At 51.8% G+C, this 26,971-nt stretch overlaps 1 protein-coding gene and 1 non-coding gene across 3 annotated transcripts in view; one reads left to right on the top strand and one right to left on the bottom strand.

Annotated features, from left to right (window-relative positions):
* RASSF5 (Ras association domain family member 5) overlaps positions 1-26,971 on the bottom strand; it is a 74,656-nt gene that overhangs the window by 7,242 nt on the left and 40,443 nt on the right. Inside the window, exon 1 of one of the 2 annotated variants that reach the window (XM_007470706.1) lies at positions 21,301-21,635. The exons of the other annotated variant lie outside the window; for it this stretch is intronic. Within the exon in view, the coding sequence (XP_007470768.1) occupies positions 21,301-21,420 (120 nt within the window). The 5' untranslated portion in view covers positions 21,421-21,635. Of the gene's footprint in view, positions 1-21,300; positions 21,636-26,971 lie in introns of those variants that run through there. 2 annotated transcript variants of the gene reach the window in all.
* On the top strand, positions 1,264-1,337 carry TRNAG-CCC (transfer RNA glycine (anticodon CCC)). Its single transcript has one exon. It is a non-coding gene; the product is annotated as a tRNA-Gly (tRNA).

Genomic DNA, 26,971 nt, shown 5'->3' with positions numbered 1-26,971 from the left:
CAGCCATAGCTACGGGAGTGCGCTCTTTCCCATCCCAGAGATGGTAGAAAACCTCGACCAGTGCTTCTTAAACCTGGCTGCACGTAGACTCCTCTGGGGGATCTTTAGAAACACAACACCTGGGCTCCATCCTGGAGATCTGATTTAATTGGCTTGGGGTGCAGCCTGGGCAGAGGGATTTTTAAAAATCTCCCAGGTGATTCTAATGTGCAGCAACGTTGGAGGAACTGGTATAGACCCCTCCCAAGCAATTTCAGGGCTCAAGGGTCCCCATCCAGCTGCACACTTCACACTTCTGCACTCACAGATATGCACTGCCCCAAAGGTTTACCGAGAAGGCAGTATCCAGGGTGTGAACAGATCAATAATATTGCAATCTTCAGAGGATAAGTCAAAGACCCCACTTTCTATTCACCTGCCAGATTCTCAAGTTCTCAGAGTGAAATATTTGTCTCCATCTATGGGTACAAAGCTAGAAACCAGACAGGGTTTTGTCTCCTGGGGTGGCCCAAGATGGAGACAGAATGCGGAGCTCACTCTGTTGTTATTTTAAAGATAACAGGCATTGCCCTGTGAGGTGTCTCTCCTAGGAGGCTTATACATCTCAGTGCATCTGGCAAGGGATACATCTGCTCTGATTAAGCTCCTGGCATTGGTGACAGACGGTTGAGCTGTTCCCAATGCAGCCAGCACATGCAGGGCACTGGTGAAAAGCAGATTTGTGTTCATAGGTCCTAAGCCATGGAAAGGTCTGTGTCCTCTCTAACTCTCAGGGTTATTGGGATGCAGCCAAGTGAAGAGGGCTGGGCGCTAGGGGTCAGAGCAGAAATGGCCCTTGTGACAGTGATCCTCAGACTTTTCAATTAAAATATTATTACACCGAAACAAAGAGGACCATCCTCTTGTGGTCTGTGGCCTATCTCAGAGCAGATTTACCCTAAGTTGAATTTTACTTTTTTAAGAAAAAATCCAAACACTGGCTGATTCTGCATCCGAATCAATGACATGTGTAAAGTCTTAATTTCGGTTGTTGGGAAGTGACCCAACAAAGAAGAGACCCTGAGTGAAGCCTGTGGCTTTTAGTCTCCGCAGCTGAGCTCAAGGCAGCCCATGAAAGCTCCAGTGATGAGGGGGACCCCCAGGGTCAGGAGTGGGCTGAGGAGAATGTGCTGGAACCATCAGATACGTTCGGGCTCATTTTTTTCTGGACCTAAATCACGCAAACCTCACTTTTGCCAGAAATTTCACTTTCCCTTTGAGACTTCCCTGGTGGTCTAGTGGTTAAGACTCTGTGCTCCCAATGCAGGGGGGCCCAGGTTCGATCCCTGGTCGGGGAACTACATCCCACATGCCACAACTAAAAGATCCCGCGTGACGAAACGAAGATCTCACACACAGCAATGAAGATCCCACGTGCCACAACTAAGACTCGACGCAGCCAAATAAATAAATACATATTTAAAAAAAAAAAAGAAATTTCACTTTTCCTCTTTTTAAATTTGTCAGCCTCTTCCTCCTGCACACAGCTTTCATCATCTTACTGATGTCTATCTGAAATCTTTCACCTGTCAAGGCCTCTCTGACCACCTCAGCCCTGCATGATGATGACGATGATCCTTGATTGTTATTGACAGGCTAACTATGTGCCAGGCACTGTTCTACTCACTTAGCGTGTATTAGCTCATTTCATCCTCACCACAAGTTTATGTGGAAGGTACTATTATTATGCCCATTTCACAGATGAGGAAATGGAGCCCCAGCAAGGTTAGAGCTAACCTACATCCGAAGCTAACATTATACTGTCCTGCACTTAAATATCCATCTACTTATATTAACCTCCAAGTAGACCATCCATCTTGGTTTTTCTTCCTAACTAGACTGAAGCTCCTTAGTGACTTACACCATACTTCTGTCTCTTCTCCACGCCCAGTGGCCCTGAGCATGAAGCAGATAATATATATGTTTGCTCAAGAACCTTCAGTGGTTCCCCATTGCCTACAGGGGGAGAAAAATGATCTTGCTTTCTGCTAGGAATTATAGTGCAGTAAGTCTCGGATTGCCATTTGGACTGAGTTCCGTGAGAGAAGCACCTATCTGCTCCACCACGGGGTCCCAGAGCTCAGTTCCAGCTTGGCACATGGTTGAGGCTCAGGGAATACCTGCGAGGTGAACATAAGCATGTGTTCAGGTTCTGACTCCCATTACTAACAAAGTGATCTTGAGAGAGTTAGATCATGTCATTAAGCCTCAGTTTTCTCATCTATAAAAATCCTTTATTGCCTCATAGGATTGATTCAAAGGTAAAACCAAATGAAATAATGGGTATTTTGGAAATGATTGAACCCATCCAAAAGGCATGTACTGTAACTATCACTCCAGGCATACAAAATCCTATCTCTGTTAGCCAATTTCATTTCTCACTTTCCCGGAGCACTTCCTCTGGATTGGCTCACATGTCATAGGGTTTGTTCATTCTTTTCTCTACACTAGTGCTTGGCAAATTTTTTCTGTAAAGGGCCAGGGAGCAAATATTTTAGGCTTTGTAGGCTATCCAGTCTCTGTTGCTACTCACCTCTGCCACTGTAGCAGAGAGCGACCATAGGATGAGTGTGGTTGTGTTTCAATAAAACTTTATTTGTGCACTCTGGCCCACGAACAGTAGTTTGCCCACCTCTGCTCTACACTGTCGTTTGTGCAGTTTCTCTGCCTAAAATACATAGCCCCCATCTCCCCTAGTTCCATCTTCTCTGTGTAGTTTCCTGAGAAAATTTCTCTGGCCCACAGCAATCTCCTCATTTTCTGCTCTCCTAATCTTTTAGGTTCCTGACATTTTAATTCCCAAAGGGAGAAAGGTATACAGTATACAGGTTTGTACTGGTCCCCGCCTTTCTCCTAATATCATATTTGTATCAAGAATCAGGTGTTTCCTGTGTCTTTCCTCCCACCACCAGTGGAAGGGCCTTTGGTAACTTCACTCTCACTTAATGGACACTTTTCACAAGTAGACAAAAGCTTTATCACTTCATTGGAGTTCTGCTTTCTCTCCTCCCTTCTCTAATTGGGAAGCAGCAAGCTGCCTGAGGAAGGATGCAGGTGGGCAGCTAAGCTCACGCACCAGCTCAGGGACTCATTTCCAAACACCAGCCCCATGGCCTCAAACCGTCAGATTCCTGTCATAGCAAAGCTGCAAATTCCCACGTGCCATGGACCTCCGCAGCTGCCTGCTAATGTTACCTCCACCACTGCCAGGACCTATGGAGGTGCCTTCACAGCCTGTATGGCTACCTTTAACATCTGATTATATGCTGCCTTTTACTGTTAAATTATTGTTTCACCTGTGTCAATCCCATCTCCCCAATTAGATGCTCCCTGGAGGGAGTCAGACAGGATATCTGATGATTCTTCTTCTTTGGCACCCTCTGCAGGGCTCAGCGGAGAACTGGGCGGACCTCCAAGGACGTGTCAGAAAAATACCTGTTGCTTGGGTGGCAGGGAGAGAGTGGACCAGCCTAGGTGATACTCAGCCCAGAGCCCAGCGTGGACAGCAGTCAGGTCCAGGAGCACCTCATACCAACCTGCACCCCAAGAAGCAGATGCTGAGAAGGTGTGGGCTGCGTGGGGCTGTGGGCTTTGGCTGGAAGCCCGTCCCACGGCTCAGCTCTTTGCAATTTCTTGGTGAGAATGAACGCAAGACCATCCAATGACCTGTGACCTCCGGCGAGTCACTTTCATTCCTGGAGCCTCAGTTTCCTCATCTGTGAAATCAAGAAGCGAGACCAGCGGAATTCTAAGGCCCCTCTGCAGCTCTAAGATTTTACAGAGAAGATAGGATAGGGTGGTTTCTTTCATCACTGCTTCCTCTTCTGTTTCAGAGAACTGGGTGTGGGGCTGGGGGCCTCTGGGAGGAGAGGTGGGAGCTCAGCAGGGCTGCACTGCAGCAGTGACAACGGGTCCACAGAACGTGCCTAACGCTTCTCTTCAACTCGACTATCTCCTTACTCACCACTGGCTTCCTCTACTCGTCCACCAGACCCCACGTTGGCCAAGCTCAAGTAAGGTCCATACCTTCTCAACCCACACAGTTCAAGAAAACAAAACAAAAACTATCCCGGAAGCTGGTCACCATGAGCCTTTGCCACATTTCCTCTTTCTTAGCTCTTAGCAAATCTGTCAGCAGCAATTCTTTTGCCCCTTGGGTGGGAAGCATCTCCAGGCCTCTGTCTGGGAAGGAGAGCCTCAGGCATCGGCTGCAGGAGAATGACCACCTGCAGACGCCTTCTGCCCAGCAGCTGGCCTGACCCAAACACCTGCTGTCTCTGTTTGGCCCATCCTAAGTAGGACCCTCTGAAGGAAAGGGGCAGGCACCCGTTTGTCCAGGCTGGGCACACCCTGCTCGATGCTCAGATCACATTCAGGGTTCATTGGCCCCTTTGTGATGGCCTCAACCAGATGGGAAAGAGGAAGCCCCATGGGGCTTCACTACAGGGCCCCCTCCGAGTCCCGACGGCCGTGTTCTGGAATGGCTTCCCCAGCCCCACCCAGGGCAGTGAAGGTGTTGATTCCCACAAGTCCCTCTATGAAGCTGTCCAAGGTCCCGAAATAAAAGAATCAAATTCCTTAACTGTGTTCCCTGATAGGTTATTCCCAGCAGAGGAAGGAAGGAAGGAAGGATGGAGCCATCCATACAAGCAGAACCATGTGGAATTTGAGCTGCTCTGGGGGGATGTAGAGGAGGAGCTATGAAAACTAAAAAGAGACTGAAGTCCCTAAAGACAAAAATATGGAGCATATGGTCAGTGTAGACAGTCAACAGCAACTGACTGAATTGCCCATGGGCTGGGGACTGTGAAAGGCACCTTGGGACATGAAACCCATGGGGTGTGGTCCCTGTCCTTGGAGCTCACAGGTTATCTGAGGAGGGAAGACAGAGACACACATACATGGACACCGGGACAAGCACGGCACAACCCAGGACCAGCCTCGGCGGCTTCCCAGGCAGCCCAGCCCAGCTCCACGTGTGTGGGCGTCACGTCTGTGGACTCTCTGGGCTGCCAGCATGTCCTGGAGCCTGGGCATGGCGTCCCTCACCCTTTCACTTGGCCACCTCTGTCTACTGGCAGGAGCACGTCACCTGGGGTGGCAGGAGCCCCACGCAGGAGGCTGGGAGAGCCCTGTGGCCCTGGAGCTTCACACTTAAGTTCAGGCCCTGTAGAGCCTCATTATCATGATAAAAATCTCAACAGCCAGGCGTGCGCAGGGTTTAGCAGTCACAATCTCATTTAATCCTCGAAATAACTCAATGATGGAGGTATGTTGTTACCCACTAGGCCACGCTGCCTGCACATCCAGCCATAGGTTGGCCTTTGTTGGCCCTACCCTTGGTCGTCTGTGAACGTGGTCAAGTCAGTCTCACTGAGACTCAGGATGCTTTGCCTGCGAAACGCAGATAAGAAGGCCTTCTTTATACATTTATTGCAGAGACGGAATGAGACTGCACATCTGGAAGTGCTTAGCACAATGTAAGTATACAGTAAGCAATCAATAAACGCCATGGTAACTGCCAGCAGCCTCAGTAGTCGTTCATCTGGCAGGGCAAAGGGAAGTTTGACTGGTGGGTATTGACCCCATGCGGGAGTCCTCTTGCCTTAACCTTGGCCCCTGACAGGCCTTTCAGCCTGGGCCACATTATGACTCTTGTTCATGCACTTTCATCCTCAGGGCTGTGGGCCCCTTTCTCCATAAAAAAGTCTTGGAAATTATATTTTATGATTGGTATAAAAACAAATGTCATATATTAAAGTACTTTCTTCAACCTAAAGGTTCAGTTTTTTCTCCTGATTTTAAAAGAAATTAAAACATTTTTGTGGGCCCCTGAAGTGCTGTGGGCCCCTGGCACTACATGCCAACTGTGTGTCCCATGGATAAGTAGGTGGTACCTTCAGGTCTGAGTCCCAGGTAAGGTGACTAGCTGTCCCAGTTTGCTTGGGACCGAGTTTTCTCAGGATGCAGGACTTTCAGTGCCCAAATCAGAAAGTCCTGGGCAAACCAGCACATGTGGTTACTTTAGCAGCCCCAGGTATCCCTTCTCAGTCCTAGACGGACACCCGCCCTCACTTTCTCTGTCCACTGCAGGCCCCAGGGCACAGCTTCTTTTTCTTTCCTCTGTAAAACTGCATCCTTGTACTCTACCCTGGAGGTTTTCTTGACAGTCCCTCCCCACACCACACCCCCAGCCTGGCTGTGGCCTGGACACAGGTGCTCTGGCTGCCTCTCAAGATCAGCACACATCCCTGCAGCTTGAACATAGAATAGAAGCTTCCCAAGGGCAGAGAAAGACTTGTTCACTGACGCAGTTCCCAGGACAGGGCCTGGCACACAGGAGGGGCCCTTAAACGTTTGCTTAATGAACTGAATAAAACACAAAGAAGCAATAAGACGCACACATGCACACGCACACAAAACCCAAAAACGAATCTATGGAAATGAAAGGTTCCAGAATTGTGTAAGGGTCCTATAAGGGTTCCTGCTCCATGGCACCTATCTACTTCTGAGACAGTAACTGGAAATCAGAGGAGACTCCTGCACTCTGACTGTTTCGGAGGGTAGATGTTGCAAATCCCTTCCATTTCTGTTTTCCCCTCCCCTGGACTGTTACGAAGCCCCCCTTTTTTAGCTCAGAGGTCTAAAGTGTGAATCCAAGCAGAATAGGGTGACGCCTGTTCTACTGCAGTGACAACAGGAATTTTACCTTGGGGCATTCTCTTGTGCCCTCAAGAGTTTCTAGGGCATGAGAAGGTCTTTTTTTTTTTTTTCTTTTTTTTTTTGCGGTAGGCGGGCCTCTCACTGCTGTGGCCTCTCCCGTTGCGGAGCACAGGCTCCGGATGCGCAGGCCCTGCTGCCACGGCTCATGGGTCCAGCCGCTCCGCGGCATGTGGGATCTTCCCGGACCGGGGCACGAACCCGTGTCCCCTGCATCGGCAGGCGGACTCTCAACCACTGCGCCACCAGGGAAGCCCGAGAAGGTCTTTTTTCAGGTTAGTTTTCCTCACTGGATTTCCTGCTAGGTCCCCGTCTCCTTTCAGTCTCCCTGACATCTTAGTTTGATCATTCAGTCTGAGATGTCTTCCTCCTCATCCGAGAGAATTTGCCCCCTGGAACTGACATATCTTTTGGGGATACTTTCCTTAATCCACCACTTCTATCTAGAATTAGTGGGCTCTTCGACAGCATGAGCTTACGCCCCAATATTATTCCAGCACTGGTTTCATCCTCTATATAGTAGTATGAGTTGTGTCTCAGCCTGTCTCCCCGACTAGACCATGAGCATCCCAACACCAGGAGTTGTACCTTTTCCATTTCTGTATTCCCAGAGAACCCAGGACCAGAGCACTGCGGAGTGAATTAGGGATGATGGTGGGCAGGGTGAGTGAGTGGGTTCCAGTAACTCATCCTAGACTCCAGTCTCTTCAAATGCTAGACTTGGCTCTTTTAGAATCAATTTAAAGAGGACTCCATTGCAAATCATATTGTCTGACAAGGGATCAAGGTCCAGAATATATCAATATAAAAAGCCCCTATAACTCAACAATAAAAAAACAAACAGCCCCATTGAAAATGGACAAAGAACTTGAATAGACATTTCTCCAAAGAAGATATACAAATGGTCAATAAGCACATGAAAACCTGTCTGAAATCACTAGTCATTAGGGAAATGCAAATCAAAACCATGGTGAGATGCCATCTCACACCTATTAGGGTGGCTATTTTCAAAAACACAGAAGATAACAACCTGTGTGCATTGCTGGTGGGAATGGAAAATGGTGAAGCCGGTATAAAAAAATGGTATGGCGAATCCTCAAAAGATTAAACATGAAATTACAATACGAGCCAGCAATTCCACTTCTGGATATATACCCAAAAGAAGGGAAAGTAGGACTTGAACAGAGATTTGTTCACTCATGTTCATAGCAACGTTGCTCACAATAGCCAAGACATGGAAGCAACCTATTGATGGATGACTGGATAAACAAAATGTGGTACATACATACAATGGAATATTACTCATTCATAAAAAGGAAGGAAATTCTGACACATGCTACAGCATTGGAGGAACCTTGGAGACATTACGCTAAATGAAATAAGTCAGTCACAAAAAGACAAATACTTTATGATTCCACTTATATGTAGTTCCTAGAGTAATCAAATTCAAAGAGACAGAAAGTAGAATCGTGGTTGCCAGGGGCTGTGGGGAGGAGGGAATGGGGAGTTAATTGTCTAATGGGTGCTGAGTTCAGACGATGCAAAAGTTCTGGAGAGGATGGTGGTGATGGTGGTACAAAAATGTGAAAGTGCTTAATGCCACAGAACTATACACATAGAAATGGTTAAAATGGTACATTTTACATTATATATATTTTCTTACAATAAAAAAAGAAGATTCCAAGGGCAGGGGAACCTGGGGGCCATGTAACCAGGTTCATGGATTCACCTGGTTCCCGTAAAGTTGGGAGTGTCCCTTACTTTCTATATTCCGGGAAAGTGAGGAGTCGATCCTACTTCTAAGCAAGTGGGCCCTCATCCCAGGACCTCCAGGACCAGGCTCTTTTCCTAGGCCTGGCCACTCTCCTGCCTGGTGCACTAAGAAATGGCTGAAGCCCAGGGATGATCTGGACAGCCCAGCCTGGCTCAGAGGAACAGCTGCAGCTAGGAGAGGGTCTTATAGCTTCTTAGACGACCCACCAGAGGGGAGCTCGGGTGCAATTCAGAAGCCTGGGCTGAGAACTGGAACGGGCCTTGAGACGAACAGTCCAATCACCCACATTCTGCAGAAACCTGAATCGTTAGGCGATTCAAGCAGTGGGCACTTCCCACCCTGCTTCAGATGCTCTCCTCGCACCCTGTCACAGCTGGCCACGAGCAAGGAGCTACCCCAGCTTTCCAACCTCACACATCCTAGAGAAATGGATGCGACAGCAAAAGGAAGATCTGGGGCAACACTGTCTCATCTTTCCTGTGCAGGCCACAGAGTCATGGAATTCTCCTGAAGTCGCCGAGCTGGGAGCTGGCAATTGGCTTTGCCTGCAGAGTTTTCCATCCCCACCTCTGAATCCCTTCCTCACTCTCACCCTAGTGGACATCTCTGCACAAGAATGCTTTGACCACAGGGTTCCGCAGCTTCTAGGATCCCACGTGCTCTGAGAGCCATCAAGCCAAGCCCTGTAGTCACAGGGCCGTGAGAGATGGGCAGCTCTAGGAGTCCAGCTCTTGTGCTCTGATCACAGGCCGTGGGTGCCGGGACAGCAGGCACACCTTCTCCCACCACGTGCTGGCTCCAGCTGGGGCCCGAGCTTCCGTAAATGATTCAGAGAATTCCGAGGTGGTGAGCGGGCGCACGGGAGCCAGTGCCAGCTCCCCGCATCCCTGCACTGCCACGCTCGCTCAGAGGGGAGGGGCGGCTGAGACACCAGTGGCACTGCCCTGCTGCGGGGAGTGGCTCCTTCTCGGCTCCCCTCTAACTGGAAGCCCCGCCTGTGTCTTCAGCTTTGCCGGCTGGGCTGGTGCTGGGTGCTGGAGCCTCGCCACTGGCCCACACATGCCCTCTTGTCCCTGTGCTGCCTGCCTGCCCTGCTAACCCAGCCCACGCTGGTGCTCCGGGATTACTCTGTGATACTGAAACGTGTCTTCGTTGGTCATTGAGTAGGCTCAGAGTCATTCCACGTGTGTGTCTTCTCATCGTATCCTAAAGGCTCAGGGGCAGGGACATCTGGTTTCCTGTCTCCTAAATGGCCTGGTAAAGTGCGCTGTCCTCAGTGACTCCAAGACGAATGCTGCTGACATGGGGCTGCATCTGTGAGCATCTTCTGGCCTCACTGCTGGGGCTTCGGTTACTTGGGTAATTCTGGAAAGAGCTACAGGAGAGGCAGCATAGCTTAGGGGCTGGGAGCTCTGGCATTAGATTACTTGGGCCCAAGTTCTGGATCTGCCCCTTACTACTGTGTGACCCTTGAACCTCTTCAGTGCCTCAGTTTCCTCACTGTTAAATGGAAACCATACACACAGTTGACCCTTAAACAATGCTGGGGCTAATCTGCATATAACGTACAGTGGGCCTTCGGTATCCTGCATCCGCGAATTCAACTAACCACAGACCGTGTACTACGGTAGTATTTACTGTTGAAACCATCCAAATATAAGTGGCCCATGCAGTTCAAACCCGCGTTGTTCATGCGGCAACCGTAGATGATGTGAGGATTAAATGAGTCTATACACTTAGAACAGTGCCTGGCACACATCAAGGCCCGGGAACTGACTATTACTATTTTACATTCTAACCATTTCCCAGCAGACCCTTAGCTCCTGCCCTTTCTCTGTTCTGTGAACAGAAGCTTATACCTCCACGTACTGCAATCATGAACCCCACCTCACGTCACAATTCAACACCCATCTGCATTCCTCGAAACAGCCTTTATAATCCCAAGCCCAGGAGTTCTTCACCCATTCTCACAGCCAGACGCTGGGCCCTCTTTAGCAATTATTCTCCACTGGAGGGGCAAGTCTCCCCATTTTACAGAAGGAGAAAGTGAGGCCGAGAGCAGTGAGCATGCTTCCTGAGGTCACCCAGAGTGAAGGTTGAGGGCTTGGGTTGCCAGGCCCAGTGTTGGGCCCACTTGAGGGCCTGGGGTCCCCACCCACTCTACCTGGGCTATCTGAGAATGCTCAAACTACTGGGGTCACCAAACTGGGATCTTCACTTGCTTAGAGTTAAACTGGGAAAGTAAAACAAATGAGAAGTGTATTGATTCCTCCCCCCTCAACCTGCCATTCCCATGGCTGAAAGGCAGACAGGAGAAATCCATCATAGCGGGCTCTCCTGCCTCCCCACTTGGACCCCTCTGCCTCAGCCCCCCAGGGAGGCCCCACTTGAGGAAGGACCACACCAACACTTGCCAGCAGGTGCCAGAGCCTGGTTGCTTAGTGACCCAGCCCTGCCTGCCCTCGTCCTCCAAGGCAAACAGCTGAGCAATCACAGATGGGGTGGATGGAAAGCTGTCCTTGCATTTTCTGCTCACTCAGTGAGATTTTTCTTTTCAGAGTTACTGGAAAAAATCCATTGATTCCTCATCCAGAATCTTAGCAAGCTTCCCTCTCTCACAGTCCTGAGATCCGTTTTCACATACTTTGCCTAAAGTGCTGTGCGTGTCCTCCGGGAGCCCCCGCTGCCTCTTAGGGAAAGAAACTTTTTGAGGAAGAACCTCCAAGCCCCCTCCTCCCTTATCAAACACGCATTAAGTGCCTACCATGTGCTGGGGACACGATGATGAACAAGATCTGGTTCCTCTTCCAGAAAAGTACAGCCCAACAAAATGAGGGATAGGGGAGAAGGATACACCAGTGTTTTGGGAGCAGAAAGCAGGGAGCACCGAGCTGCAGCTGGAAATGCTCTCTATACACCCTGGACCCATCAGCTCCCACATCCTCCTCGCTAACCCACACTTTCCCAGCCACGTGTGACTCTGGAGTTTATGCCCACCTACCGCCTCTCCACGTGTTCTGGCCAACGGAGGGCCCTGCCTCTCATACTCTCCGCCGCAAGGCTGGTGCCCTGCGGCCCCAGCTCCCCTTGACGCCTGCATCACGGCACGGGGGACAGCCCAACACCACTCCTCACTCTGGGGGAGAGCCAGGAGATGAGAAGGATACAGAGGGGCTCACGGACTGGAGGCTGATGAGGTGCTGGTGGCAGAGCATGGTGACCAGGTTTCCCTAGACCAGAACAGGGAAAAACGGCCCGGATTTTAGCATCAGGAAATTGGCTGAATGAGAAGAACAGCTTCCTGCGGCAGGTCACCAGATTAGAGCTGGGAGATCTGAGCTTATCTGGAGCCTTTTGGAGCTTGACTCTCACCCGAGATGCCATGTGTGTGGTGGTAAGAGCGTGTGTTTTGGGGTCGGGTGAGCGTGGGATGGGGGCCTCGCCCTTGGCTAAGCCCCTCTCACATACTGCCTCATTGAACATGCCAGCCTTTCGGCTTGATAGCAATAGATATTCTGCCAGTGTGGTCTGTTAGGCGGAAACACTCTGCTGCTGTCCTCCCTGATTCTTTTTGCCTAGAATTGTAGCCTCATACACAGCAGGGATCCAACCAGCTGGAGTCACGTTGTCTAGCACCGTGGACAAGGGAGGACTGATGAATGGGTTGGAGGAGGATGGTGGTAATGAGCACAGCTTCCCTCCCTGCCTGTGTCAGTTATATGCAGGCTGCTTGGAAACAGGGGCGTGGCTGTAAGGACCCCCGACAGTCTCCTCCAGCTCCAGGAGTCTCTGCTTTTCAGAGGTTAAGTTAATCTCCACCAACCCTCCCAGCGGCTGCTGCGGCTCTGCCACTGCCAGCCTGTCCCCAGCCCCCTCCTAAGCTATGCCCCAGGCTCTCTGATTCTGGGAGCTGCTGCCAGGTCCTGATGAAAGTCACATGGCTGCAGGGCAGATGCAGCGTGTCTTCCCCCTGGATGACCCTTTGCTCAGGGGCCCCCATCCAGACACTTCATGGGTGGGGAAGGGGGGCAACTAAAGTCTGTTACGCAACGTGGCTGGGGCCATAGGTCTTTAAGTGTGGAGACTGCATTTTATCCATCTCTGTATCTCCCAGCACCCCAGTGCTCAGTGCTATAAGAAACTTAAAAACACAACATTTTGATTGAGCCCAGGCACTGTGGGGTTCTGGATGCTACGTAACGAGCAGGAACAAAGTGTGGGCTTTGCTCTGGAAGTAAATGGGGGGCTCCGAAGGCTTCAGGACACCAGACCGATATGCCATCGAATGCAGGATATACAGAAGGAGAAGAAACAGGATGGAAACTGGTTGGGTGACCTCCTGGAGCATCTAGGGGTGAGGTGATAAGACCCCAACATAGGGCAGGGCAGGGGACTGAAAGGAGAGACCGACATCTGCGACACTGTGGAGGTAGAAGCCACAGTGACAGACTGGATGGAAGGGATGAGCGGGGAGACCCCTGAGGTTTCAAAGGTAGGGAGGGGACTAGTAGGGTGGGGTAGACACAGGGAGAGAAATCAGTCATGGGCAGAGCTACGAGTTGGTTCTGGACATACTAAATTTTAGGCATCTGAGGGGCATGGGAGACCTCATACACAGCAGGGATCCAACCAGCTGGAGTCACGTTGTCTAGCACCGTGGACAAGGGAGGACTGATGAATGGGTTGGAGGAGGATGGTGGTAATGAGCACAGCTTCCCTCCCTGCCTGTGTCAGTTATATGCAGGCTGCTTGGAAACAGGGGCGTGGCTGTAAGGACCCCCGACAGTCTCCTCCAGCTCCAGGAGTCTCTGCTTTTCAGAGGTTAAGTTAATCTCCACCAACCCTCCCAGCGGCTGCTGCGGCTCTGCCACTGCCAGCCTGTCCCCAGCCCCCTCCTAAGCTATGCCCCAGGCTCTCTGATTCTGGGAGCTGCTGCCAGGTCCTGATGAAAGTCACATGGCTGCAGGGCAGATGCAGCGTGTCTTCCCCCTGGATGACCCTTTGCTCAGGGGCCCCCATCCAGACACTTCATGGGTGGGGAAGGGGGGCAACTAAAGTCTGTTACGCAACGTGGCTGGGGCCATAGGTCTTTAAGTGTGGAGACTGCATTTTATCCATCTCTGTATCTCCCAGCACCCCAGTGCTCAGTGCTATAAGAAACTTAAAAACACAACATTTTGATTGAGCCCAGGCACTGTGGGGTTCTGGATGCTACGTAACGAGCAGGAACAAAGTGTGGGCTTTGCTCTGGAAGTAAATGGGGGGCTCCGAAGGCTTCAGGACACCAGACCGATATGCCATCGAATGCAGGATATACAGAAGGAGAAGAAACAGGATGGAAACTGGTTGGGTGACCTCCTGGAGCATCTAGGGGTGAGGTGATAAGACCCCAACATAGGGCAGGGCAGGGGACTGAAAGGAGAGACCGACATCTGCGACACTGTGGAGGTAGAAGCCACAGTGACAGACTGGATGGAAGGGATGAGCGGGGAGACCCCTGAGGTTTCAAAGGTAGGGAGGGGACTAGTAGGGTGGGGTAGACACAGGGAGAGAAATCAGTCATGGGCAGAGCTACGAGTTGGTTCTGGACATACTAAATTTTAGGCATCTGAGGGGCATGGGAGACCTCCAATAGGCTATAGAAAATCTATACTAGGGACTTCCCTGGTGGTCCAGTGGTAAAGAATCCACCTTCCAATGCAGGGGATGCGGGTTCGATCCTTCGTCGGGGAACTACGATCCCACACGCCAAGGGGCAACTAAGCCCGCGCGCCACAACGACTGAGCTTGCGCGTCTCAACGAGAGGGCCTGTGGGTTGCAAACTACAGAGCCCACGTGCTTTGGAACCCGCACGCCACAACTAGAGAGAGAAAAAAACCCAAAAAACCCACACGCCACAACTAGAGAGAAGCTCGAGTGCCACAACGAAGATCCCGTGTGCTGCAGCAAAAGACCCCACGTGCCTCAACGACCCGAAGCAGACAAAAAAAAAAAAAAAAAGTATTCTAGAGCCAAGAAGAGAGGTGAGATGGGGGATGTAGGCTGGGGAGTGATAAGTAAAGCTGGGGTGGGGTGGGAGAACCCGAAGCAGAAAAAAAAAAAAAAAAAAATGTATTCTAGAGCCAAGAAGAGAGGTGAGATGGGGGATGTAGGCTGGGGAGTGATAAGTAAAGCTGGGGTGGGGTGGGAGAAAAGAAGAGACAGGGACCAGGACAGCACCAAGGACAGAAGCCACAGGCTGAGGGAGGGAAACCTTAAGTTTTCTGCCACCACAGCTTCCTTCTTCCTCCCAGCCCTGAACTTAAATGCTCCTGATTTGGGGCAAATTTATCTGGGCCTCTTATCCGCAGAGAATATGCCATGCCAGGAGTGGGATGCTACTTTATGGGTAGATGGAGCCATCCAGAAGAGGAGACCGAGGTCCTGAATGAAGACAGGTCTGGGTCCTCCACACAGGAGGATCCCCAAGCTGGAAAGCACACAGGTGTGTGTTACCTGGCAAGTCAAGAGCAGCAGAGGGACGGGAACACAGGCTGCTGGGCACCCAGGCTGGGCCCGATGATGCCTCCCTTTCAAGCTCATGGGGTGGAAGCTGGATCCAGAGTCCAACCTGATGGTGTAAACTAAAAGCTAGGATTCAAGGTTGATACCAGCGTAAAATCTTCCTTTCTCCCTAAACTGCGTGGGTGAATGGCTGTTGCATGTGCCCTGAGCTATAACTGGAATTGCTTTAGAGGGAAAAGCCAGCTGAGTCAGGATAAACAGTCTAAACTTGTGAAGAGAGAGGGGTGGGTGGGAGGGGAGGAATCTGGAACACAAATGTGTGGATGTCTTGGGTAAGTCCCAGGTGGTCCTGGAGAGGGGGCTCATGTAGCCATTCAGGCCCTCTTCCTGACCCCACCCTAGGGAAGTCCTTACAATTTAGAGAACTTGGTAGTCAGGATCTATCCCTGCCAGTCCCATGAGAAACTGGTAAGAAGGCTCTGCTCCCACGCAAAGTGGTGAGGGACTCTCAGATAAAGGAGGACAGGCTCGTATCGCACTCGCTAAAAGGACCAGATGAAGCGCCTGGGTCTGGAGGGTTGAAGTGTCTTGGCCACAGCCCCTCAGTTAAGAGCTGGAGCTGAGATGAGAAGCCAGGACTTTGCTTACAGCTCTGTGCTGCTTCCGTTACATCACGCACCGGTCATGATCACCAAGGGCTGTCCCCTCAACATCCCTGCTAGCACGTTGTGGTGAGAGTAATGGGGACCGCTCTGAGCAGGGACCCAGGGGCTCTGAGTCCTTGGTCTGTCTCTACTTAACTGTGTGACCAGGGACAAAACCCTTTACCTTCTGGGCTTCCAGCCTAGGAGGCTCTCTGGAATCTGTGATAAATGCTCGTCTTGAATTCCAATTGAAGTCATCAATTACCAAACATTTCCTAAACAGGTGGTTCCCAGACTTCAGTATATATGAGAATCACCAGGGGGAGGTATTAAAAAAGCAGATTTGAGGGTCCTACCTCCAAAGATTCAGGAGCCAAGAAGTCTAGAGTGGACCCTTGACACTCCATTTTCAAAGAGAGATTCTTATGTCAGTAGCCAGGGCAAACCTTGTAAGCACCACTGAAGGCTTCGGATGCTACAGAGGAACTGGGGCAGTGCTGAGTAAGGAAAAGCATCTGTCCTCAAAAAGTCCCCAGTGTAGTTGGGGGAGACAGGACACACACCCCCATCCCAGGAAGAGCACATCCTTGGTGACAGATGGAGAGGTACAAAGTCAAAGAGATGGAGGTTACGGCCCTTCACCAAAAAAGCAGAGCAGAGCTTCCAGCGGTGGTTGGGCAGAGAGGTAGGAGGAGGATGTGTGGCAGAGACAGCTAAGTGTTTACCACATCCAGCTTCCTCGTCTGCCTGGGCTCACAGCTGCACTTCATTTCCCAACCTCCCTGTGGTTAGTTGTGGCCACGTGACTGAGTTCTGGCCAATAGCATGTGGGTGTAAAACACACACACCATTTCCGGGCCTGGCCCACAAAACCTCCCATGTGTTATCCTGAGCCCCACCTGCCAATGTAACTTTACTTAAGGAGGGAAATAAACTTCTATTATATCCAATGACTGAAAATAACGGGGGCTGTTTGTTACAACAGTTGGCCCACCCTGATTACACAGGATGCAAGAGAGATGATGCAGCAACTAAACTCAACCAGCATTTAGTCAGCGCCTGCTTTTGTAACCAGTACTTGGTGCTGCCTTGCACCCGAAGGGGATGCGAGTTCTGATCTTACAGGGTTTACCATCTTCACGGAGAAAAGGAACACTGGGAAGGGCCAGAGAAGCAACGAGAAGTAAATTCCACAGGAGCAGAATACAGGTTCCAGCCCCAAAGGGAGGCTATTGTGTGGCTGCGCTAGCGTGAAGAATCTTTTGAGGTGAGTCTTGAGCTGGGCAGGCTTCTGAGAAAGCACACAGAAAAGCAGTTACATGGTCCAATGGTTCTGAAGGTTTAATTTTTATTGCTCAAATTTGGAACCTACTTACTTTTAGTATTCTCTTCTCTCATGCCAAGAAGGTCAGGGGCAGGTGCTGAGCCCGAGACCTGGGTGTTCCTGCTGCTGGCAGAGAGATGGGGATTTCCCTGACTGGTCCCAGGGCTGTCAGGCTTGGATGACGTCCCTGGAGCCACAGAGGCCCAAGAGGAGATGGGGCAAGTGCAGGGACGGAACCAGGAGTGGCTTCGGACTGTGACCTCTGAGACCGCCCCCCCCCACCCCCCGGCCTTCCTCTTTGCATCTTCCTTGAATTTTTCAAGAATCAATGGTGTCAGTGTAGACCAGGGAGGGCCTGGGTATGGGGGGGCACGGGAAAGTATTCCAGCTGTGCTTAAGTATAATATTTAACCACGGATGGAGCCAAACTTGCACCTCCATATCCACAAAGAAAACATGCACGACGTAGATACAGCAGCAGTATTCTAGGACAGACATGAAGAACTTGTAAAGTTGTAAGATTCTGGGACTGATGAGAGGGACCCCTGCTAGTGTCAAGTGTAGAGTGAATGTTTCTTGGGCCGCTGTGCCTTAGGAACGGAGGGACGGTGAGGGCCTTGTGCAGTGCAGGCATGTAAGGACGCTGCAGCTCTTTCCCAGCCCAAGGTTGTTTGGGTCTTTCCATTTTGCAGAAGGCTCTGAGAGGACAAGGACTGCAGCTCATCCCTGTCACACACGGAGTGAAGAAAACCGAGAAGAGCTCTTAACAAGGTTTCTAAGAGGGGTGTTAGTCCTGGCGCCACCCAGCCCGATATTTGGCCTGGTGAAGTCCTCGCGCCTCTCTGGCCTCAGCCGCTCCATCTGTAAAGTGAGGTCCCAGATCCGGTTCCTTCCAGCTCTGACATGCTGCAAGCAGCAGACATTCTGTGTCCCCAGAGCATTCACCCCGATGATCTGGATGGCTCCTGGGGTCCCGGAGCCTGTGGAACATGCAGAGAGAGCTCAGAGTGCCCACGTCCCTACTCAGAGGGACTAAACTGCCACCCTCTGCAGGCATTTGGGGAACCGATGGGAGTGGAAGTTGGCCTCACTTCCAGAGTCAGATCCCAGACAGGAAGAAAGGAGCAGCTGGCAGGGATGCCCAGAGGTCCCAGTCACCAGACCCACATATCACCAAAACCTGCCCTTTGTGGGACTAAAGCAGAAAAACCTCTGGGCTGGGAGATGAGAGATGTAGGTTCTAACCCTGGGTCCATCATGAACTTTCTGTGTGACCTCGAATGACCACCACCCCCAACCCCAACTCCAATGTCTTGGACTGAGTGACCGTGTGTGCACCTTCCTGAGAGCAGCTTGGTCTGCATCTCTGGGCACATAGGTTGCGCTTCCCCCAAGCCACCAAGAGCCCCATTTGGACACGTGACCCCGGGTAAGCAATCTAATCGTGCCCAGCAGCCAAGGGGGAAGTCCCCGGAGGGCCCCACCTCAGCCCCCTGAAACGAAGACTGAAAACTGGGTCTCTTTGCCCCTCTCAGAGAAGGCCCTAGGCCCCAGGAAGCAGCTGTTTTCTGAAAGGAGAGAACAAGCCGGGGCCCAGGGCCTAGGCCCACTTCCTCTGCTGCTGCCTCTCCACCTTCAGGGCCTCCTCTCTGTGAATGAGGGCCCTTCCCCACCCTCCCACATCCTGCCCAAGGGGCTGGTGAGAGGCCTCCAGGACTCCTCGGAGGCCGGGCCAGGGAAGGCTCCTAGAACAGCAGGAGGCTCCCCGCAGCTCTGCGCCAGCCAGGGGCGCGCAGGCGGCAGATACAGGTTGTTCTGACGAGGCTAATTATAGAAGCCGGCTTGGCCTTTCCCGAATACAGCCCTCGGTCTCTCAGCGACCGAGAAGCACATAAACGCCTTTCCTTGGAGACAGGAAGGAGAAATTCTCCTAGGAGCTCATATGCAATCTCTCTTTGGGTAGGAAAGCAATGTTAGGGGTCAGAATGGGGTCAGGAGATGGCAGATCTCTCTGAAACCCTTTCCAGAAGTGGCTGCAAGGGAGAAGAGAGAGCTAAAATGCTATTAAAGGCGGGAAAACACCCAGAAGGACCAGAGACTGAAGTATGTGGATGAGGTTCGCCAGCTCCTGAGTCAGCCACACGCAGCCCGGGGCCGCCCCAGTGCGCGCTCCCCGACGAGAGGCAGCCCTGCACACCCTGGAGAGGGCTGTGCGCATGGCAAGTCTGGTGCTGAGAAAAACCGTCCCCGACAGCAGTTCTGAACCTCCGTCAAGACTCTTCTCACACTGCAGCCAGGCAGAGGCCGGGGATAAGAGGGGCCATGGCCACCTCTCTGTCTTTCTTTGAAGCATTTATCCTTATCACCCTGTGTGGGGTTCAACAAAACCCGTTTCTTAGAAGGGATTCTCGCCCTCTGAGGGCTTATAGACTCGGGCAAAATGCGGTAGGGGGCTATGCAGAGGCCTCAAGACATGCAATGAATTCAAGAACCAGACAAAGTAGAGTTGATGTGTGTGCCAAACCGAAGGTATGTCTTCAGGAGTGATGCTTGCAGGGGCATCTGGGGGGACAGTGAAGAGAGGAGGCTCTCTGGGCCAAGGAACAAGTCACCTCTCCCACTGCCACCCCACCCCAGCATACCTTATTGTCAAATATCTCTGCTTCTCCCAGGAAATACCAGAAACAGATACCTTTTTCATTTGCCAACTGAAAGAAACCTCAGCTTTGCCCCTTCCTCTACCCAATCATGCAAAAAACCCAGCTTCTGGGACCGAGGGCTTACAAGCCTGGCGGGCAGTGAGGGCAGCAGCTAAACTTTGTTCTAAAAACAGGAACCATTTCCTTCCCAGGCAGCAGCAAAACTCTCTAGAGCAATGGTTCTCAACCTCAGCTGCATCTCAGAAGTACCTGGGGAGCTTTTCAAAATCTCCATGCCCAGGCTTCACTCCAGACCAAGGAAATCAGACTCCCCTGCTGTGGGACCCAAGTATCCACATTTTCTAAAGCTCAGCAGGTAATTCCAGTGTGCAGCTAAGGTGGAGAACCACTGGTCTAAATAAAGACCCCAGACAGCTGGAGTGCCCTTATGTGTATGTGTATGGGTGGGGGTGGGGTGGGAGGGGGTCCTCACAATGAGGCAGGAACCCCAAGAGAGAGCTGGACACCTCACTCTGCAGCCATGCTTTCTGCAGGAGCCCTCCTTACCCCAGCCCCCAGTCCTTGAGAACAGGTGCAGCTTCTCGAAGGGGTGGCCCAGAACACAGGTGCTGGTTCCAGGGGCCTTTTTTAGTTGATCCTTCAAGCACCAAAATCAAAACCTCTCTTCTGATTCTTGGGCGTCCTCTTGCAATTGAAAAGTCCAGGGCATTTATTTGAAGGTCAGACCCCAGCCAAAGCGGGCCCTAAGGGCAAGATGAATTATTAACCACGGAGGCCCCAGAGTCAGGCCTGGGGAAGTTTTTGGTTAGCTCTACTGGGTGTGGGACTGCTAAATTAACGATGAGCCTGCACACACCTGTGAAAGTTAACCGCTCACTTCAGTCTACAAACAGGCCCTTTTAGGCAAGGACCTGGCTTGGAGCCCTCTCATCTAAATAACAAAACAAATAAATAAACGGAGCTCTACCACCACTCCCACCAAGTATGTGGCAGATACATGGCCGCACTGGGAGGGCGAGGCCAGGGGACTCAGGCAAGCTGGGTGTCTAGCACATACAACGCCATCAGGGAACACATGCAAACTCCTTGAGGCTATCCCCAACTAACGCAGGAAGTCAAAATGGTAGTAGGACAATGACCTAGGAGAGAAGTTTTAGTTTGCTTCTAAAAACACCCTAGGCTTCTGCAAAGTTGCGGGACTGTGTTTTAAGATGGTTTCTGGCCATTTGCAATACGGAAGACTCAACCTATGAATGATTATCTTAATGAGGGACTGGGTGCCATCCGCTTGCCATCGAGAGCTTCAAAGCTCGGATTTGGGGGAAGGTCACCCTCCCAGGCACAGGTGAGCATGTCCCCAAACCACCAGCCAAGCGCTATCCCCAAATCCTAGAGAGCCATTTTGAAAAGGTCCAGGGACAAGAAATGCCGAAAGGAGCATTTGCCGGTGGTCCCCAAAGGGCTCCAGATCCACCCCGTGGTCTCCTCGGCCAACAAGTTCAAGAGGGTGCGCAGGGCAACTGCCCACCCACGCCCATAAGACATGACTGCCTGTTTGCCAGGTGCAAGATTTCCCTTCTAGCCCACAGAGGTTATTTCCCCACAATGAAAGTCTCTTGTATTATTACGTTTACCTTCCAAGGATGTTTGCTCTGCACATTCCTGAAAAAGGTGGTCTTGGCAGTGAAGAAGCAATCCTCCAGCTCCTCCTCCAGGCTGCAGTACCCACTGCTCATGCTGCTGTCCACTGTCATCTAGCCCGGAGCTCCGGCTGGAGGCAGCGGGCGCATCTGACAGGCTCTCGGGATGCGGCGGAGGGAGGTGGGGATCCCTCCCCAGGCGGCCGCGGCGTGAGCTTCTAGCCCCGCCGGGGAGCGAGTCCGTTATCGGGCCGGGCAGACCCGGAGCCGGCTGCCTCGGTTTTTTACACTGGGGCCCCAGTGGCTCGGGCGGCTGGGTAACCTGTTCCCCAGCGGCTGCCAGCACGGGGGTCGGACCTGGACCCTGCCGCGCTCACCTCGCTCTCCAACTCACTAGACATCTGCGGTTTCAGCCCCTCCTCGCCGGCTCCCCCCTCCGCCCCGTGCGCCGAGCGCCATCTCGACACCTCCCCCGCCTCCCGCGCCTTTCCTGCCCCTCTCACTGCACGCAGAGGAGTTCGGAAGCCACTTCCTCTCGCAAGGTTCCTCAAAGCCGCTGGCTGTCGCGGCGCCCCTCCCCCTCCTCCCGCCCCAGGCCTGTGCCTCCCCACCCTGCCCCTGAACCACGTTGGCACGTGGACCTAGGGCATCACGAGTCAGATTCGGGATGCAGGGCAGGAACAGACTAGGATGGACCCGAGGGAGAAAATTCCCTCTCTCCTTTCTTCATCCTTCTGGAAGCAGCTCATTCTCATCGCCCAGGATGGCTCAGGTTCAGGAGTAGCACGTGCTCTAAGGTCGACAGTGTCCCTCCTCCCTTCCCCCCATCCATGCCGCACCTCACCCTCTCATTCCCCATTCACTGGGTGAAGGAGCCAGGTCAATCAGAGTGGTTAGAGAAGTGACTGCATTAGAAGAAAATCAATATTGGGCCTGTCTGGAGAAGCAGCAATATTTTAACTCGGAAATGCCAGAAGAAACGGCAGGGCCCCCCCCCCCAAAGCATATGCAAATCATATGCAAAGTTATGGCAAACTGCAGAGCAAGCAGGCTCTTCCACCCACACAGGGAACTTGGCCTTCAGGAAGCCTCAGGTTAATAAAGGAGCCTGCAGACACCACCCAGGTTATTGGTGCATCTTCCTGGTGGTCTCTGGCCAAGAGGGGTCTTTGCCAGATCTCGCGATTCCCATCAAGGACAGCTCAATTACATTCCTCCATCAGACTGGATGAAGGAACACCTCCCTTGACGGGCTGAATCCTTCAGATCCTTCATCCACAGTAGTTACTGCCTGTGCCTGGTGATTTACATGCAGTCTGTCACTTAACTTTCCCGATAGCCTTGAGATAGACACGCGTAGGATGCGTGTTCCTACGTGTGTTCTGGGACTCAGAACCAGGTGTGTGCAATTCTAGGGCCTGGGATTCTAGCCACTGTGATGTACAGTCTCTCAGCAGGGATGGCACTGATTTGGTGTGCGTGCTGACATCTTTCAACAGAGTGGGGCTTGGAGTCTCAGGAAAAAAAACAAGCCTTCAGAGCCTGGCAATGCCAGGGGCACCATGATTGTGGAGTCTGATGGCCTGGGGACCCCAGAGGGACCCTGGGAGCACCACAGAGAGTGGCTGAGAGGGGTTATCAGGACTTTCTCTAAGTCTGACCCCCTCCTCCAACTCCCTAGACATCGGCGGTTTCAGCCCCTCCTCGCCGGCTCCCCCCTCCGCCCCGTGCGCCGAGCGCCATCTCGACACCTCCCCCGCCTCCCGCGCCTTTCCTGCCCCTCTCACTGCACGCAGAGGAGTTCGGAAGCCACTTCCTCTCGCAAGGTTCCTCAAAGCCGCTGGCTGTCGCGGCGCCCCTCCCCCTCCTCCCGCCCCAGGCCTGTGCCTCCCCACCCTGCCCCTGAACCACGTTGGCACGTGGACCTAGGGCATCACGAGTCAGATTCGGGATGCAGGGCAGGAACAGACTAGGATGGACCCGAGGGAGAAAATTCCCTCTCTCCTTTCTTCATCCTTCTGGAAGCAGCTCATTCTCATCGCCCAGGATGGCTCAGGTTCAGGAGTAGCACGTGCTCTAAGGTCGACAGTGTCCCTCCTCCCTTCCCCCCATCCATGCCGCACCTCACCCTCTCATTCCCCATTCACTGGGTGAAGGAGCCAGGTCAATCAGAGTGGTTAGAGAAGTGACTGCATTAGAAGAAAATCAATATTGGGCCTGTCTGGAGAAGCAGCAATATTTTAACTCGGAAATGCCAGAAGAAACGGCAGGGCCCCCCCCCCCAAAGCATATGCAAATCATATGCAAAGTTATGGCAAACTGCAGAGCAAGCAGGCTCTTCCACCCACACAGGGAACTTGGCCTTCAGGAAGCCTCAGGTTAATAAAGGAGCCTGCAGACACCACCCAGGTTATTGGTGCATCTTCCTGGTGGTCTCTGGCCAAGAGGGGTCTTTGCCAGATCTCGCGATTCCCATCAAGGACAGCTCAATTACATTCCTCCATCAGACTGGATGAAGGAACACCTCCCTTGACGGGCTGAATCCTTCAGATCCTTCATCCACAGTAGTTACTGCCTGTGCCTGGTGATTTACATGCAGTCTGTCACTTAACTTTCCCGATAGCCTTGAGATAGACACGCGTAGGATGCGTGTTCCTACGTGTGTTCTGGGACTCAGAACCAGGTGTGTGCAATTCTAGGGCCTGGGATTCTAGCCACTGTGATGTACAGTCTCTCAGCAGGGATGGCACTGATTTGGTGTGCGTGCTGACATCTTTCAACAGAGTGGGGCTTGGAGTCTCAGGAAAAAAAACAAGCCTTCAGAGCCTGGCAATGCCAGGGGCACCATGATTGTGGAGTCTGATGGCCTGGGGACCCCAGAGGGACCCTGGGAGCACCACAGAGAGTGGCTGAGAGGGGTTATCAGGACTTTCTCTAAGTCTGTGTCTCCTGTAGTTCTGAAACAATCCAGTCCTGGGGCACAAGCTGGGTAGAGGGCTAGACTCAGCCCCCACACTGCAAGCTGCCAACTCCATTTTAAGCTCTGGCTACTTTTGTGAGGAACCCTCTTCCTCCCCCATCTTAGTCAAATCTGTCAGCTCTCAGGATGGTTTCAAACTGCAGCCCAATTTGGCTCCATCCTCCCACACAGTCTTTTTTTCCAGAAGCCAGTGAGTGCCTGGCAGGCACGAACACGAGCTAGCTGAGAGCCAGCGCCCCAGCCGGCTGACCACCCTCAGCTCCGGAGAAGGGTCAATACTGGTAGCTAGGAGATACCTTGGCAGGGAGATAAGTGGAGGTAAATGGCTGGGGGTGGGGGCTGAGGTGAGCTACGGGGTGTTTCCAGGGAAGAACTCACATTAGTGGGGTTGAAAGTAGGTTTTGGCTTTGTCTAGAGCAATCTTTTCTTCAAATGAATATTTTAAAGGCTGGTTTTTTTTTCGGGGGGGGGGTTACCCCAGAAACTGTGGTCCAGGCAAAGGTTTTGGCCTCAGCAGCACCCCCAAGGCCAATGCCAGAATGATGAATGCTGCAGGGAGGGGGGACCTGCGTGACCCTTGGGCCATCAGTATCAGCCTACCTACTTTGTTCAGCCAGGGAAGGAACGCACTTTTCTTTATAAAAGGAACCTCCTTGCTCAGTGGGAATCCAATATTTAAAGAAAAAGCAGGCCCCAGATTCTCTGGCCACACTGTGTCCTTGGAGCCACACAGTGACCTCTGCAGAGCAGCTACAGTGCTACTACACATTTTAAATGTACAATCTTAAAATACAGCTAAATAACAAGCTTTTTGAACCGCAAGCCAAAGCACCCCAGGAGTCAGCGTGAGTCTCTCCTTGTGAGCAGCACACTAGATGCCAGACCTACTTAAGGAAAGGTCTAAGTGACACTGCATTCTTTTAGGGTGCCGCTCCCTGCCAGTCCAAATATTATGAAAATTGACATCTGAATAGAGCTTTTCAAAGCCCTTTTACCTCATCACTTAGGTTGCTCTACAACCTTGAGAGTAGATTTTACCCCCATTTTACAGATGAGGAAACTGAGGGAAGCAGCATGTTCCATCACAGCTCATTACATACTCTCAAAGCCTAGTTAGTGTCTCTGTCTCTACCCCCACTCCACCTGTCCGTGAGTCTAGGCTTGGAAGGAAGCCACGTGTAAGACGCCAGCAAAAGGGACACTGTGCTGGCGAGGACCCTGGGATGCTTCTGAACCCAGCAAAGATCACATATGATACAATAAGTTGGCCAGCCTCCAGGAGGAAAAATCCAGATAGAAGCTCCACAGTCCCAAAAGGAGGAAGACTGGATTCGTTTCAGTGTCCAGTGACTCTGTCTGTACCTCTTCCCCATGAATAATCAACAGTAGTGGTAACCTGACCAGGGAAGGAGGGAAGGTGGCAGGAAGAGCCTGGGCAACAGCCTTTCAAGGCTCTGGAAGTGAACACACAAGGACAGGAACTGGCTGTTCTTGTCCCTGGTCCCAGGAAGAGGAGTCTGGACCTGAAGATGCAGCATCCGGAGCCACAAAGCCATGGCATCATGGTTGGGGGGTGGGTTTCAGAAAGGCCCACTGAAATGGTAGATGGGCGACTTCCCTGTCTCAGAGCGTCAGATGATGAAAGACATTATTTTAAGCTGTCTTCCTCTCTCAAATGCCATCCTGACACGTAGCCAGATCCCCTTGTTAAATCCACCCTGTGGGTCTGTGTTCCAGAAAAGCTGTGGTACAAAAATGGAAGCCGGGAGCTGGTATTCTAGGCCCAGCTCCAACTCTAGCTTGCTATGGGATCGTGAGCAACTTTGGACCTCAGGTCTCCTCATCTGAGCAATTGAGGAGTCCAGATATCAGATTGGGGGCCTCATGACCGACCAACATATTCAGAGGCTGAAAATGGGGTGAGGGGCCAACCCTTCCCCGAAACCTGTTTTGAAATCATTATTAGCCGCCTTGTGCAGGCGCTGTCCTAGTAACTTTATGTGCTTCATTTCATTTAATCCCTACAGCATACCAACGAGGAAGCTACAGTTACTATCTCTGTTTTACAGAGTGGAAGAGGAGGTTCTGGCAGGTTAAGTAACTTGCACACAGTCAGACATGCTAGCTCATGGTGGAGCTGAATCAGCCCGGCTGGTCTGACTCCAGACCCCAAGCTGTTGAACGCTCTGCAGAGTATGTAGCACCTATCCTGGTTGCTCTCAGAATAGCCGTACTGCCTGAAATCGCAGTCTGACACAAACAAACCAGGAGCTACTTTCTCGGTCTTCCTACGACCCTGTCTTCCCTTTGGCTCATTGGGGGTTTCCAGAGTTCAGCCATTGACTGTTTTCTCCACCCCCCTCCATGTGCCCGTGCTCTCCCTGGGACCTTAGTCTCACCTAGGCCAATGGTATCAACTGTACTTTATACACACATGTCTCATAACTCTCTCTCTTCCAGGTAGCTCCAGATGAATACCTGCAGCAGCTCGCTGGGTACCCAACTCTCCCCACTACAGCCTCACTCTCAACAGGTCCAAATTCAGCTGATATTCCCTGCCTTGCCCTCCACCTGCTCCCCCTCCTTTAGAATTTCCTATCTTTTTTTTTTTTTTTTTTCAAAGTGTTTCCATGTTGCCGCTTGGGTTTTATGCCGATCTTTTTAAATAGCTTCAAAATAGAAGTT

The sequence above is a fragment of the Lipotes vexillifer genome, unplaced genomic scaffold (genome assembly GCF_000442215.2).
Source record: "Lipotes vexillifer unplaced genomic scaffold, Lipotes_vexillifer_v1.1 scaffold1122, whole genome shotgun sequence".
Classification (NCBI taxonomy): domain Eukaryota; kingdom Metazoa; phylum Chordata; class Mammalia; order Artiodactyla; family Lipotidae; genus Lipotes; species Lipotes vexillifer.
The sequence above is the reverse complement of the archived record's forward strand: the minus strand, read 5'-3'. Positions and strand labels throughout refer to the sequence as shown.